At 36.8% G+C, this 17,318-nt stretch overlaps 1 protein-coding gene across 4 annotated transcripts in view; it reads right to left on the bottom strand.

Moving 5' to 3' along the window:
• The window catches only part of LOC123546381 (zinc finger protein 37-like), a 47,895-nt gene extending 32,414 nt beyond the window's left edge, over nt 1-15,481 (bottom strand). For 3 of the 4 annotated variants that reach the window (XR_008372288.1, XM_053550706.1, XM_053550705.1), the window contains exons 1-3: nt 15,393-15,481; nt 8,654-8,755; nt 1,350-2,202 (exon numbers count right to left, since the gene is read on the bottom strand). Coding sequence is in view for 2 of the 4 variants with exons in the window: in XM_053550706.1 (XP_053406681.1) it covers nt 1,350-2,202; nt 8,654-8,750 (950 nt within the window). In the remaining 2 variants the exon portion in view is untranslated. Of the gene's footprint in view, nt 1-1,349; nt 2,203-8,653; nt 8,756-15,264 lie in introns of all 4 variants that reach the window. The other variant, XR_008372289.1, reaches the window with a different exon arrangement.
• Between the last annotated feature and the right edge of the window lie 1,837 nt (nt 15,482-17,318).

Raw genomic sequence — 17,318 nt, 5'->3', positions numbered from 1 at the left:
GACCTTGACCTTTGAGACAGGAACATGAGGTTTGCCCATGACACTCCTCATTGAGGTAAACATTCATGGCAAATGTAAACAAGATTAGTCCATGCATGTCAAAGTTATGGTCCGGACAAAGTCTGACGGACGGACGCATACACCGACCCGCAAAAAGTGATGACTATATCAAGCTCACCGCAAGCGGGCTCGACAAAAATAACTCATTCTATGACAGTGTCAAAAACAACAACTGAAAGGTGGAATTCTTCATTTTTTCAGCTTAAAAAGATAAAGTTCTCAATGCCAACAGCAACAGGCAATAAATCAAATTGAATGATTTGTTTCATCTTGTGACCTCTTTACCACCACTCCCCTTCCCATGGACTCATTTCAAATTTACCAGCCCTCTTAGCTCAATAGGGAGGGAGCGGATCTACGGATCACGAGTTCGATCCATGGGCAGGCTGTATGTTCTCCAGGACGATTTGATAAAAGACATTGTGTCTGAAATCATTTGTCCTCCTCCTCTGATTCAAGTGGGCAGGTTGGCAGTTACTTGTGGAGAACAAGTTTGTATTGGTGCAGAACCCAGGAACACTGGTTAAGTCAACCGCCCGCTGTTACATAACTGAAATACTGTTGAAAAATGGCATTAAACCCGAAACAAACAAACAAATCATTTCAAATTTTTTCACTTTACCCTTATGCTTATAAACTTAAAGGTAATTACCCCCAGTGTGAAAAACAAAAATATGGAAAATTGGACACACAGACTGAATGATATGTGCAAACAACTGACATGCTTTTCTTCAAAGGGGACATATAATCAAGGCATGCTTTCCGTAAAACTTATTATAAGATGCACTACAGGACTCTGAACTAGTAAAAACAAAACAGCAGGGATTTCTCTACAATATTTGAAGTAAATGAACATTGTAATTTCATAATAATAAAGTACAACTTCATGACTTAAACTCAAGCTGCCCAAGGTTTTTCTTTCCTTGGAACTTTTGTCAAAATAAGGCCATTTACCCCATAAAAATAAGTTTATCTCCCCCTCCATCCAAATGACAACCACAGCACCTTACAATTTTCTCTCAAAATATTACAAAGAAAATTTGATTTGCATAAAGAATGGATATATATACACAAATTACCTCATTTAATAAGACATTAATGCTGCAAAAAATATACAGGCCTAACACGTCTGAATTCAAACTTATGAAAATTTTACCCTTAAAATAACATATTTGGGAGAATATTTTCTTTGACCACTTCTCGTTCAGAAAAAAAGCCCTGTTTTTGGTAGTAAATGGTAGAAAAATCCCTGCTTTGTTGCTTTCATAACTTATCTAATATCTACCAACCTGTGCTGTTTGAGGTGCTCCTGGTACTTGGAGAAGTTCTTGAAGGTGAACTTTTTATCACAAGATTGACATGGAAATACACATTTTCCAGATCGTTTATGTAAGATATAATATTTTTCTTCAGGAAAAGTATGTCCACAGTCTTTACAAAAGTATGCAGACAGTGTAGCACTAAAACCTGAATCATCTACATCATTAGCATCTGTTAGGAAGGTTTCAACATCATGTGGTAGGCCAACCTTTGACACATGTTCAATGTTTGGTAATGTTTCTAGTACAGCTAAAGGATCATTTATCTCCTGGTCTCCAGGAGATAATTCTTCAAGTTTAAATTCACTTTTGCCTCCAGCCACCTCTTCATTTATATCACTAGAAGCTCTTTCTTTTCTCCTTTTCTTAATCACAGAGTTTACTTTAAGTTTACATTTGGCTCCTCGTTTGTCTTTACCCGAATTTTCAACTTTACTTGAGGTATCATTTATATTGTCTAGATTATGTTCAAATGTTTCATCTTCATCACAACTTTCAACTTCTTCCTTAACAACAATACCAAGACTCTCTAAACTTTCTCCTGTATCTGTATCACCACCACAATTATTACCATTGTTACCATCTTCACCACCACAGTGAGCATCATGGTGTTGAGTGACACTATTATTAAATATATTATTTACATGATTGTTTACTGCACTTTCACCAGAAGCTGTACCTTGATTATCATTAGCTGTGTCAGCAGCTGCTCTTGTATCTTTACTACATGTGTCAGTCTTCTCTGTTGTATTCTGTGAGACTTGTTGGTTCACTGCTGCTGATGTTTCCTCCAATTCAATATTTTTAAGTGATATATCACCACCTGAAACAAATTCTGCAATGTTAATTTCCAATACCTTCAGAAAGGTGTGAGCAAATTTTGTAAGAAAGCATAACTGCTTTTTATCTACGTTGAAATAATTGTTAATCAGCATCCTACACAAATGTGTTAATAAACATCCTACATGCAACTTAAATACTTTTTCTTGAAAAACTCATGAAAGGCACAGAAATAAAAACTTTTAAAGATAGTATATATTGGGTTCATTAACTCCTTGGGGCCGAAATGCGACTAAAGGCGCTATATTTTCTACCCCTGTAGCGTCGATATCCGACTATAGGCGCGTTATCAGGACTCCCCAGGACAGCGATTAACGAGTATAGTCGCAGCACCGAGATCATGCTGATTGCGTCACGTACTTGTTAATTTTTCATAATCCTGATAAAAGCAAAATTATTTTGCATACCGGCTATTATTTCTTAGATGTTATAATTATTAATTATGCTAATAATAAGTTTCCTTGTTAAAATAAATGTATGTAAATATGCGGTAAAAGAAATAAAAAAGACGAACTCCGCCGTGTTTTGTTCATACAGTATTTTAAAAGATTAAAATAATTAGCCGAGATTTTTTTTTACATTGAAGAAAATATTTATTATCATGCTGATTTTGACGTATCAGTTCCGTCGGATGATGATTCTGACGATGAAATTTTATTATCAGAGAAATGAATGCTCGTAAAATATTAAGTTTTAGAAAGCTGAAATATTCGTACACTTACATTGCATAAAATTAAAATGGATAAAAACACATCAAAGCATGTTTCATACACAACAATATGTGTAAATAAACGCTTTTTGTAAATTTAATAATTCTTCAAGGATGGGTGTAAATATTACAACTTAACTGTCTCAGTGCGTGTCACACAAACATTTGTGTACATGTTTAGAAATTAATTATACATCAAAACAAACCATCGATATTCACTAAACAAGAGGACCATGATGGTCCTGAATCGCTCACCTATCCCCACATGACCCAGTGTTGAACCGAGTATGACGTCGTTATTTCTATTATTTGACACAGTGACCTAGTTTTTGAGCACATTGACCTAGATATCATCAAGAAAAAAAATTCTGACCAATTTTCATGAAGATCCATTGAAAAATATGACCTTTAGAGAGGTCACAAGGTTTTTCTATTATTTGACCTAATGACCTAGTTTTTGATGGCACATGACCCACTTTCGAACTTGACCTAGGTATCATCAAGCTGAACATTCTCACCAATTGTTATACAGATCCATTGAGAAATATGGCCTCTAGAGACGTCACAAGGTTTTTCTATTTTTAGACCTACTGACCTAGTTTTTGAACGCTCATGACCCAGTTTCGAACTTGACCTAGATATCATCAAGATGAACATTCAGACCAATTTTCATGAAGATCTCATGAAAAATATGGCCTGTAGAGAGGTCACAAGGTTTTTCTATTTTTAGATCTACTGACCTAGTTATTGACCGCACGTGACCCAGTTTCGAATCTGACCTAGATATAATCAAGGTGAACATTCTGACTAATTTTCATAAAGATCCCATGAAAAATATGGCCTCTAGAGAGGTCACAAAGTTTTTCTATTTTCAGACCTACTGACCTAGTTTTTGACCGCACGTGACCCAGTTTCAAACTTGGCCTAGATATCATCAAGATGAACATTCTGACCAATTTTCATGAAGATCTCTTGAGAAATATGGCCTCTAGAGACGTCACAAGGTTTTTCTATTTTTAGACCTACTGACCTAGTTTTTGACCCCACGTGACCCAGTTTCGAACTTGACCTAGATATTATCAAGGTGAACATTCTGACCTATTTTCATGAAAATCCATTGAGAAATATGGCCTCTAGAGAGGTCACAAGGTTTTTCTATTTTTAGACCTACTGACCTAGTTTTTGACCCCACGTGACCCAGTTTCAAACTTGACCTAGATATCATCAAGATGAACATTCAGACCAATTTTCATGAAGATCTCATGAAAAATATGGCCTCTAGAGAGGTCACAAGGTTTTTCTATTTTTAGACCTCTGACCTAGTTTATGACCGCACGTAACCCAGTTTCGAACTTGACCTAGATATCATCAAGATGAACATTCTGACCAACTTTCATAAAGATCCCATGAAAAATGTGACCTCTAGAGTGGTCACAAGCAAAAGTTTACGCATGCACGCACGGACGACGGACGCCACGCGATCACAAAAGCTCACCTTGTCACTTTGTGACAGGTGAGCTTAAAATGGGTGTTAATTTTGAGTAATGTTAATGTAAATACTCTGTGTTAATAATGTATTTATATCTATTGGAATTTAAGGAGGTATGTTACCTTGTTACAAGGGTAAATTCAAATTAGTTGAACCGCAGCACATTTTTGTATTTCGTGTAATATGAAGTTTTAACTGCTACAATCTCAATTTCGTTTGTCTCTGTCCTTTCAAGTTCAATTTTTATCCTGGTTTGAAGAACATGACCCTCCAAAGGTATTTCATATTGAAAGAAGAAGGAAAATACGGATATTTAACACTTTTCAGTGTATTTTAGTTTCATTGATATCCGAAGAAGTCTGCATAATTGATAATTTTACTTGTATGCAAGTTATCTTTCTAATAAAAGCTTAAAATGTATATGTCGCGGGGCTCGTGTTTCCATGGTAACGCATTTTCTCTCATTTTTAAACAACTATGTATAAAAATAGGGGTTTGCGACGGCTTCAGTGCCATTCTGTTAATGACCAACATTGAATATTTGAGTAATATTATTAGCAAAATACAAAGCACTTTATATGGTACCCTATTTTTCTTAAAGTTTGAAGTAACCATGGCAACAGAGATGTTTAAAATAGCTTATATCTTGCTTTTTGTCGTAGTTTCTTATAAAAAATATTGAATAAGATTATCTTTCTAGTTAATGTAGCTATAAAACATATTATTTCTTACGTAAGTTATATTTTCGTGTTATCTGCATTTATTCAAACAATTTTCACAGCTTAGAATACTTACCGCAGTACCCCTCGTCTGGCATTTTTCATGGAAAAATCGTTTAGCATACTGCTATTATTCTCATGGATATTGTTGAAATGATAATAAAAGGCCGAAGCTGTGTTTCTTAAATAGACCAGTGTCAACGCTTTTGAATTTTACATTTAAATACATAGGTCACGGGCTTCGTTTCCATGGTAACATCAATTCAATTCAAGAAACCACAATTTTCTACCGAAATTTGAACAATTTTAGATCTTAGTTTTAGTATATAAGTAACAAATTATCAACGGAACCTGAAAAATAGGTATTACAAATCAAACTGCTAGATTTTTTATTTGAAAGTGGCCGTAACAAGTAACCTTTCACCCAACTATAATCTAAATAACATTGGTTACCATCATCCATTTTCTTACATTCCGCATAACATTTCAATATAACTACATAAAAGAAGCAAAATATTGATTTTTATTCAGAGCAAAAGACTCATAAAAATATTTCAGCAAATAATGGTTATTTGAAAATAGTTAAAATAATAAAAATGCACAGAATTACGTACTTTCAAGATGAAAACTATTAATTTTGCGCGGTAACTGACACGTAACGTCATGACGTCAGTGACGTCATTTTAAGGCAACATTGTTTTGAAGCGTTTCTGCGGCAATGTATTCATTATTTCTGCATTATTAAACCATAAAGCATCAGATCGAAGACAGGTTCATGATTTGTTTTCAGAAGAATGAATATACAAACACATTTAGTTTGTCGTAAACGTCGTCGTAAATCGTCACGTTAGCTTCCGGTTGGACATGCGCACATACAAATATGAAGGTAACCTACCTCCTTAATGTGTTTACATTTGAAAAAAAGTAATAAAATCGGAAATATTCAAATATTTATTAAAACGCAATAGATGTGTAAAAATGGTGAATGTTTCGATGTGAAATTATAATTTTATTTGGATATAAGTTACGGACGAAAGTGGATATATATTAGTATTTGTTAAAACTTTAAAGATTTTATCAGTATAGTTTGATTTACACCCATGTTAATAATATTTCCATCCATGATTTCAATTGACTGCATGCGAATGTGATTATGATAAGATCAGATGATGTTCTTCGATGTCAGGTGGTAATTCTTATCTCGCCGCAGCACATATATTATGATATCGGCCTCAGGGAGTTAAAAAACTGGGAAATATTATGAAAATGGTTACTAAGAAACAACATCAGACAAGAATTAAAGTCTCCACTACATGCATTGCATACAGGGAAAAGTAACCACAAACCTGGTCACCCAACGTTCATTTCTGTAAACTAAAAAATTTCAAAATCAAGCCAGCAATTTCTGACAATGAAATTTTTAGTTTCCACTATATAAATATAGGGAAAAGTGACCATTCTCTCTGGTGGCTGTGTATTTTGATGAATCCAAATAAACTGAACTATCTCCCGAGAACTTGTTTAAAGGTTTTCCTATACGGTATGCACCTGAAGAATAAGAAATGTTACTTAAATTCAAGTACTGATTTTTATTAAACATTTAATTTAACAAGAGCTGTCGGAGGACAGCAACGCCTGACTATTCAACAGCCTTGTCGATTGAATGAATAAGGAAGTCGAAAAATTGGCATAATTTAGTAAAAAAAGCAAAATAGAGTTATTGAACCTGCATAGTGCTTATTAGCTCATGACAGTGGACAAGTGTGTGAAGTTTCAATCCATTCCCATAAGTGCCTTAGTGGGTACTGAGATACCAGCTTACGTATAAGAATTTAACCAAAAACTCCTAAGTTGAAAAAGGGGCATAATTTTGTAAAATGCGAAGTTGAGTTATTGACCCTTTGCACTGCATGTCATATCATGACAGTGAACAAGTGTGTGAAGTTTCAATCCTTTCCCATTAGTGGATACTGAGATACCAGTTTACATACAAAAACTTAAACAAAAATTTTCTATATTAAACAAGAGCTGTCTCCATAGGATGACATATGCCCCCAATGGCACTTTGAATGAGTAGTTATGGCCGGTGTTAGAGTTTAGGACCTTTGACCTATGGAGCTGGGTCTTGCACGCGACACGTCGTCTTACTGTGTCACACATTCATGCGTAGTTATTTTAAAATCCATGCATGAATGACAAAGATATGGACCGGACACGCCCATCAATGCACTATCATGAAAAATGACCTTTAACGTCTAAGTGTGACCTTGACCTTTGAGCTACGGACCTGGGTCTTGCGCATGACACGTCGTCTTACTGTGGTACACATTCATGCCAAGTTATTTGAAAATCCATCCATCGATGACAAAGATATGGACCGGACACGCCCATCAATGCACTATCCTTTAACGTCTAAGTGTGACCTTGACCTTTGAGCTACGGACCTGGGTCTTGCGCGCGACACGTCGTCTTACTGTGGTACATATTCATGCCAAGTTATTTGAAAATCCATCCATCGATGACAAAGATATGGACCGGACACGCCCATCAATGCACTATCCTTTAATGTCTAAGTGTGACCTTGACCTTTGCGCTACGGACCTGGGTCTTGCGTGCGACACTTCGTCTTACTGTGGTACACATTCATGCCAAGTTATTTGAAAATCCATCCATCGATGACAAAGATATGGACCGGACACGCCCATCAATGCACTATCCTTTAATGTCTGTGACCTTGACCTTTGAGCTACGGACCTGGGTCTTGCGCGCGACACGTTGTCTTACTGTGGTACACATTCATGCCAAATAATTTGAAAATCCATCCATCGATGAGAAAGATATGGACTGGACATGAAAATTGCGGACAGACGGACAGACTGTTCAAAAACTATATGCCTCCCTTCGGGGGCATAAAAAGGGGCATAATTTTGTAAAAAATCAAAATAGAGTTATGGGACCTACTTTGTGCATGTCAGATCATGACAGTGAACAAGTGTGTGTAGTTTCAATCCATTCCCATTAGTGAGTACTGAGATACCAGCTTACATACAAAACCTTAACCAAAAATTTCTAAGTCGAAAAAGGGGCATAATTTTGTAAAACAGCAAAAATAGAGTTATGGAACCTGTGCAATGTAAGTCAGTTTATCACAGTTAATAAGTGTGTGAAGTTTCAATCCATTCCCACAAGTGGTTACTGAGATACCAGCTTACATACAAAACCTTAACCAAAAATTTCTAAGTAAAAAAAGGGGCATAATTTTGTAAAAAAGCAAAAAAGAGTTATGGAACCTGTGCAATGTAAGTCAGTTTATCACAGTGAATAAGTGTGTGAAGTTTCAATCCATTCCCACAAGTGGTTGCTGAGATACCAGCTTACATACAAAAACTTAACCAAATTGGGACGTGGACGCAGACGCATGGGCGAGTCCAATAGCTCTACTATTCTATGAATAGTCGAGTTAAAAACTGGTCCCCTTGAACTGGGACTGAGAACAAGAAACTTATAAAGGTCTTACTTATTTTGGAATATTCCCATCCATGACGGCCAAACAATTTCTGTATAGCATATTCTTGTTCAAATGTCACCATTAGCGTCAACAAGTATTGGTTCATCTTTTCTACAAAAAGAAAAGCACATGTGGAAATACTGTTTAGACCCAAAATCCAAGCTACTTAGCAGTATGCATATATTCAAATTTCTCCTTATTTCATGTAATGCTATATACACTCGAGCAGAGATTCTAAAATTCAGTGGACACCCTGTTGATTATTCTCTGATTGTCATGCACATTTCAAAACTATCATCTTTGGATGGACTATAAAGCAACAAATAAAGCAAGGCCCTCATTTCACTTTAAGTTTACAGCTAAGGAAATCTTTTCTCATTTTGAAGAGGAGGCAGTTTAAAAAGCGGCAATTTTAAGAAGTTCAATGCATTTTAAAATAAAATAATATTAATAGTAGAATATATGTCAAGAGTATAGGACTTAATGCTATCACCTAGTTTTATAACCCCAAAGACACATTAAGTTTCAAATCATTGTTACCTTTATTCAGTGCTAGCCCTGGCCATTATAAATTAATAGCCACTTCAGTTGTTTGTATTCAAATGTCACTGAAAATACCATTCTAGTATGTGACATGACCCATTGTGAATTCTGGTCAAGACTGATCATTACTTTTTGTGACGAAAGTAGGAAGAAAATTTGAGTCAAAAGCATCAGTTATTACCTGAGTAACGTTAACAAAATCATTATAAATAATTATAATACTTTATTAATAGAGCCGACATGAAACTTTCTGACTTGTACAAGCAAGCTCTTTGTGCTTTGACTGTTGACTTCCATTTTTGTTGGCAGATGAAGTTGTAACAATGAATTTGTCCAAACTTTGTGATAATTGTTTATGTTTCCGGTTTCTATTTGCTGAACTACCTTGTGCAAAATCACACAAGCCAGCAACAGGGAACCAATCAAACGCAGAAAAAGAAATGCTAAATTTAGATGCAGCCTGGTTTTCCCAAAAGTGTAGAAATCGAGAGGCCCTTGGCGGGTGAAACATACGTATCATATGTCAAAATCGTTTATAAACTCCACAAACTTGAAGCGATGTTCAGCGTTTCTAAATTATTCTTTCCTTTTTTTTCATTTCAAACCAGTAATTTGTGCTTGTCCGTGGACAAACGGAATGCAAAAACGCACTTGTCCGACGTCAAAAAGTCTCCAGTTGGACATAGGAATTCCACATCTGAAGGATTATGTTTAATTAATTTGTTTGTTTGGTTATTAATGGCAATTAAATAATCAAGGATAAAGTGATGATAATTGTTGCTTCAAACTTCTATACGATCAATAGTGCACACCTGTGGATCAATTAGTGAAGTATACTGTGTACGCGTGTTGGCGATAAACAAATCAATTAAGCGTGTAAAGGTCACAGTTAAGAGGGGGTAATTATGCCTCTGGGCAAATTTACTCTTCCTGCTACCGACTTCGCACGATTTTGTCGATAAAACTACGGATGTTCCAGCAGTTTAAGGACAATTTTTTGCAATATTTTTCTGTAGCATTTTTATAAATTAATCGCCATTTTCTAATGCCAAAATTGCATTTTAATCGACATTTGAATAAAATAATCGCCATTTGGCGATAATGTCGTTTGGCAGTGCGAGCACTGCTTTATTTTTGGAGATAGTTACTGTTATTTGGGAGTTCTGATATTTTGACAGATGATTGTGTGTATGTGTGTGTTCGGATTTAACGTCTTTTTCAAAAAAAATTTCAGTCATATATAAACGACTGTGTCTACTTGTAGCAGTGAGCACAATGCCCAACTTTATAGTGCTGCCTCACTGGAATATTACATTGTAGACACGCGACATGATACCCCACCCAGTCACATTATACTGACACAAGGCTGACCAGTCATAGAACTATCCTCTTAATGCCGGGTGCCAAGCGAGGAAGCTACTAGTACCATTTTTTACGTCCTTGGTACGACTCTGCTAGATCTCAGATCAAACACACAACCTCCCACTCTGGAAGGGGACGCTCTACCACTAGGCTACGGAGGTTGTGAGACAGATGAATGACAGCAGTTTGGTTAGAAATAATTTACTGAACAATGGTAAAAGTGGCGGTGCTGAAAGGGCAAAAAGACATTGAAGATAGGCAAGAGGGCGGCCATTTGGGCAGAAGGGCAGCGCTAAAAAAGGACAGGGCACTGCGCTTCTGCTCTAGATAAATCCCTTAGCAATGACAATTTTATTGGAAATTTCCTCCAATATTTTGGCTTTGTTTGACATAAGTGGAGATATTGCCCATAAGAGAGATCTCAAATCAATATTTGCTAGGATCGCATCATGTAATTTTGACTAGCATTATGCTTGCCGAGTTCACCATGTCAATTTAGCACAGTCAATAAATATGATACCAGATTTTTTGTCATTAAGTTTTTTTTATACTACTATAGCATAAACAGTTTATAATTATATGAAAAAATTGATTTTACTTTTTATGGCATACAGATACTAAATAGAAAAATGGCGCGAAAAAAAATGGTAGTCGCATAATGGCGGATACAAATAGTCGTCAGTTTTTTCGCTGTGTAGAGCTATTTTCCTTCAGGGGTTTTTTTTACGACTGGGGGAAGAGGCCCCAGCCTGTCATTGGGGGAAGGAAATAGCGCGTGACGAGCAGTTTTGGGGGATTTTTTTCACTCAGGGAGGAATTTATAATTATGCATAATAAACACTTTAAACTATCTTTTTATTACATATTCTTGCAACTTTTAGCAACTATACACACTGTCACTTAGCAATAGATGGACTTGCACTAATGTTCACTTATCATTGTAACAAGGTGGGTGGGGAGAGTTGAAATGCTCAAATCATTGAATATTTAAAGGTCACATGCTTTTATTCACAAAAAAATGCTTTAAAATAAGAGTTGCTTTTGCAAGAGTCATCATATTATTATTAAATGCATACTTTTGTTGGCTTTTTATTTCAATTATACTAGAAAATCTTGTAAGAAAGGATAAAAAAAGTCCGAAAATCATGATCGCGAAAACGTGTGACAAATATGAAAAAACGAAAGCAAACATTAAAAATTCTTGATAAAATACCCGTTTTAAATTTCATCTTTTCACCAGAACTATTCCATACTTATAATATCTGATTACTTAAAACATTTATATTTTATTTTGCTCTAGCAAAATACCTCGGCAAAGATAATAAATTTACGTAACGGCCGACCGGCTTATTTAATCGAATCAAGCACATAAAATAATTACTTTAAATTAACAACACATATTACACAATACAGCATAAGCTGTTACCGCTAATTAACAAGAGGTACAAACACGATAATCTGACGCTGCATTGTTTATCAATCATCTATATTACATACTGATGATAACCACGTGTCAGTCAGCGCGTGGCGTGATTGACATCTGTCAGTAGCTAATTAACATACGACGCTCCGCCTACTGTCATACTTACGCTGGTGTCGACAAACAGTATGAAGTTCACTGGGATTTTGATTGACAAGGGGCAGAGCTTTCGAACTCGTTACGCATCAAAGAGCAGGGTTTTCCCTCGGGTTTTTTATTTGGGAGTCCATGGACTCCCATGACTGCTAATTTAAGGGTCCCTAATAATTTTTGGGAGTCCACAAATTATTGATCTTGAAAATGTCTATGGACATTAAATTACTATAAAAATTTACCCTAAAACCAAATGAACTTGTATCGTTTTAATTTAGATAGCAGCTGATTCAATATTTCGGAATGGTATCTTTCAAAATGGCATGAGCTTCTCAATTCAGACAGATAACAAAAGGTGTAATAGTCTTTTTGTTATGATCAAACAGCCAGTAATTCTGCAATTAACATGTCACCTCGTGTCAATTGTGTTGTTCACAGTTTGATCTCGGTTAAAGATAATACTCGATCCTTAATTAGTATCATAATTTTTGTGATTTATTAATATTTTTTCATCAAAATACTTTAAATTTATATGAAATTAATTTTGTTTAATAGAAAAATAAACCATTCGATCTTTTACGGAACGTAACGGCAATCTTAGATTTTAGCGGTGACAGTTAGCGCAGAGAGTAGTTTCCCTTTACCAAAATGGCGAACATCGGTAACAAAACTTGTTTTGAAGTTGGAAAATCGTCTATACCTGTGTATAATGAGCACCCACGATTCGGGGATGGTCCAGGTGGTAAAAAACTACGCATTTTACATGGGTATCTGCGCAAAGGAGGCTTCAGTGCAAAGGAGTTTCGTGACTGATTTTGCGGGTCCAGTGGACGCATAGGCACTAAAAAATGCGAGTTCAAAGCAGTAAAAGCGCGTCAGGGACGCAGAAAACCTGCGTCCGGGAAAACCCTGAAAGAGTATTACCGAAAGACAAGCAGACGCCCACGGCATATTATGTGCGGGTCAGATACGAGTTTTTATCGATTTTCGCTGGTCAAAACCGGAACCTCGGGTCCACTGAACGCTCTTCTAACATTTTTCTACTATTTCTAAAGGTTTTCACACCCATTGAAAATTGTGAAAGACCGCCTGCAGTTGTGAACGGGTCCGATATTCGGTCGGGAAAATCGCTGGGAGTAATCTCCATTGCTTTGTTTACGATTTTGGAGGGGGGAATTTCGGACGTAGGGGAATTTCGACTGCGGTAAGGGAAATCCTTGGCTGTGGGGGAAATCCTCGGCTGGGGGACGAGGCCGATATTCGGCCTCTGCTTTAGAATAAAAAAAATCCCTGTCCTTATTTTCTTTGCAATTTTTTGGGTAAAATCACATGACAAATCTATGCTTGACATGAAGATAGCATTTTGATCATGAAATAACACCATGACAAAATTTTTCATGGAAACTTAGATCATACACCACCAGTATAATTTGGGGTCTCATTTTTTTAGCTGATTTTGCAGTTTGTGTGTTTGACTGAAATTATTTTTCTTGCATCAAACATGACCCCCACTTTTCTTTTGATTTTTATTTAGCACTGACAATATTCTTCAAGAAAATGTAAGTTACAGAAATTTAAAATGGGTCCTGATGTGTGCTGCAGTAGTCTGTTTCACTGATCTGTCTTATCGGATACAGAGTCAGTTACAAACCGATTAAAAACGTACAGATTTCTGTACGAATACCATAATCCATCGCACGAATGCTAATCTAAAAATAGCCAGGCTTTCCCAAAGAGAAATGTGTAGCTCAGGTGAAACCTTGGTATTGAATGCATATATAGTACATGTACATTGTCTTATTAATCCTGAAAGGATTGTTCAGTCACCTAACTTAACAAGTTAAACCTAAAACTATGAAGGTTTAAACAATACACTGCAGCTATATTGTCCATGTTGTAGAATAGGTACATATAGAATAGATCTACTGGTAACTTACTATAAATTATTCTCTTTCTACGCAGGTATCTAGTATTGATAATAGAATTGTAATTAGGTATAACTAATTGAAATCTTCTGCAAAACTTCATAAATTAATGACTTTCCATATCCAGTGGGTCAAACAGGCTGGTAACATTGCCCGATCGGGCTTACGACACAAAAAGTAGTATTTCTTGAAAAATAACGAAGATATTGTTTTCAAACTTGGTCCATTTATTAAGCTTAACAAATGATACAAATTAGAATAAAAATAACTTGGCTACCTTCAGTTTTGGTAGAATTATTTCCCCTTTTCAGATTTTTATGATGCATAATCTTTGAAGTCCAAAAAAAATATGTTCTAATGCTAAGTTCAAAACAAAAAAGGGTTCAATGGCTTTCTAATGCTCTAAATTATTGCGCTAGTAAATGAGTGTATACATTTTACTCTGCTTTCACTCACAACATTATTAAAAAATGTTAGTTCTAAAACCATATATGCATTGCTCATACATCTGCACTAGAAACAAAGTAATTACCCTAAATGCATAGAATAAAGGTATTGGCGCACAAGTTTGGAGCAACAGAAAGCCATTTAACCTTTTCTGTTTGAAACATTGCATTAAAACATAAATTTTTTTGGACTTTAAAAAATATGCATAAAAATACTGGAAAGGGAAGTAATTCTAACAAAACTGAAGGCAACAAAGTTATTTCTATCTTGATAAGCATCATATGTTATGCTTAATAAATGGACCAAGTTTGAAAGAAATATCTTCATTATTTTTCAAGAAATATTACTTTTTGTGTCATAAGCCCGATCGGGCAATGTTACCAGCCTGTCAAATTACTAATGTATCTCCATCATTTATTTTTTCTAACACATTCAATTTTTTGGGTTTAAGGAAACTGAATGGTGTGTTGCTTTCTTTATTTTTATTTATTTATTTTTTTTTACTGAAATATCTAATGTTTTTTGTAAATTCCATCTAGCAGCCGACAAAAAAGAAAGACCTAAAATAAAAGGGAGCTATGCGTGACGTTTACATCGATATATACACTCAGCCAATCAGCGATTGCTTTCATTAAATTTTATACCTGGTGCGTCATAGCTCTTGGGTTGTAACAGTCGTTAATATGTAGTATCTAACGCTTGGAAGAGTCTATGGAAATAGGTCAATTTTATATAGAATAAAGAACAACAACTATTTAGTGTGTTATAACCTTATTAGGCCAGTGATTTAGCGGTGTCTAACCTAGACCGTTCTTCCTTTCATGAAATGACTATGTTCGCTGCCAAACAACACTTTTTCATTTAAATACTCGACAAATGAAATGTTTAATAAACATACTACTGGTCAAAAGTTAGTTAAACATCTGTTTATCAAGCAATTTAGCAAAATACTTTTCGGAGATTTTCTACTGCCGTCATGAAATTTGCACTTTGTAAATATCGATTATGAATTTAGGCTGAATACCGCTAAATCTGGTTGTCCGCTGAATCGCCAAGTCCACTATCCTCGGTTGAGCAGCCAGATGCCTCCACAGTGCAGGCAATGGTTGATTTAGGTGTGACTTTGGGGTGTCGGTGAAATTAAGACCGGAGGGTGATGTCACGGCCTTGGTGCACTGGCGCTTTCTATTGTCATTGGTGTCGATGCTGGAGCGACACCAGGTTGAGAAACTTGGACACTTATTTCAGCTGTCCAAGGATGATCAACAGAACCTCCCTAAGTTGTCCGAAGCTTTTGATAGTCACTGTCACCTTGACAGGACTATGAGGGAGTGGGGGATGACTAACCCATCTCTGAAGGAGATGAGTAATCTGAACCCGCTAGAGTCTCATGAGGTTCACCTCGTGGGAGTTGTTGGGGGTTTCTGTGACCCTGAGACTTACCCTACACAGGAGGGCATTAAATCATGGTCTGACCAGGGTGTCGTACCGGTCGTGGGACTCTACCTCCGGAAGGCGCTTACCGAGAAAGCGTTAATCAGTAAGCTGGCGGAAGTTCTCGAATTTCCGGAAGTAGCAGGATTGAGGGAGATCGGTCTTGATCGAACTGAACCTGCTGAAAAATGGGCTGAACAGCTCCGCAAGGTTGAGCAAGTCCTGACTTTGCTGCAACCGGAGCATGTGCTTGTTATTCATTGCAGAAGTTTGACAAACCTTTCGGATGAGTCTCTGTTAACTACTTGTTACAGAGTCATCCCTCAGTCAGGAAGGAGCAGCTGATTCATCTTCACTGCTTTACAGGGTCTCTGGACATGTTACAGAAATGGTTAGAGGTGTTCCCTAACACTTACGTTGGGTTCACAGTTATGGTCTGTAAGTCCAATGACTACCTCGACATGCTCCGGAAACTAGATTCTTCCCGTTTGCTCCTTGAGACGGATGCTCCTTATTTCAGCCCGCCACGCTGTAAAAAGTCCAATCCCAATATGATTGGATGGGTTGCATCCAGAATAGCTGAGGCCAGCTCAGGCCAATCTTGGGATGACCTCCTAAAGTTGGCAAGTGCTAATGCACAAATACTGTACATTGAGAAGCTCCCTCCAGTCTCAATGTACGGTGATGAGTCCGGTTAAGCCATAGGGGCTAGCCCCGGTGCACTATGGATGTAAAGATCCATGGTCTCCGGTAGTTGTGGTATTGTGACTGAAAAGCCGCAATACTAGTACTGGTTTTACCCAGGAATCTCTCATATTATTGAGAGTAAGAGTCCATGGCTAACTCCCATGGTCTATGACTACCTCCTTCAATAGGACGGGGAGGAGTGTAGTGCCTGTCCGGTCTGTTCCGGCATACATGAGGATAGCCCTACCGGAAGCCGAAAGGGGTGATTTCCTGTAGAGCGTTCCAGCCGGTTAGACGTCCTCTCAAACACTAACCAGTAATCTGCCAGTAGACTAGCATCTACAACAGTATTCACCTTCTAAGGTTATTGGCAAGTTGTATCGGGCTGCTTTGATGTATCACCAATTACAATAGTCCTTTATTTCATATAAAATCCATAACCAGCCACAGTGGTTCTACGAAGATCCCTGCTCGTGATGAAATAGTGCACGGAGGGGCATCTAGGGCCTTTCTTCACCATCAAAGCTGGAAAGTCGTCATCTTCTTTAACAATAATGGCGAACTATGAATGCTGATTCATTTTAACCATGAGTGTGCGTGCGTGTGTGAGTAGTTGAGGTGTAAAAAGTAAAAAAAAAACTGTCAAGTTTCCTACGCTACTCAGTCAACCTAGTGCTATTTCACTTTTGTCTTTAAAAAGATG

Source organism: Mercenaria mercenaria, chromosome 9 (genome assembly GCF_021730395.1).
Source record: "Mercenaria mercenaria strain notata chromosome 9, MADL_Memer_1, whole genome shotgun sequence".
Classification (NCBI taxonomy): domain Eukaryota; kingdom Metazoa; phylum Mollusca; class Bivalvia; order Venerida; family Veneridae; genus Mercenaria; species Mercenaria mercenaria.
This window is presented reverse-complemented; position numbering and strand designations above follow the sequence as displayed.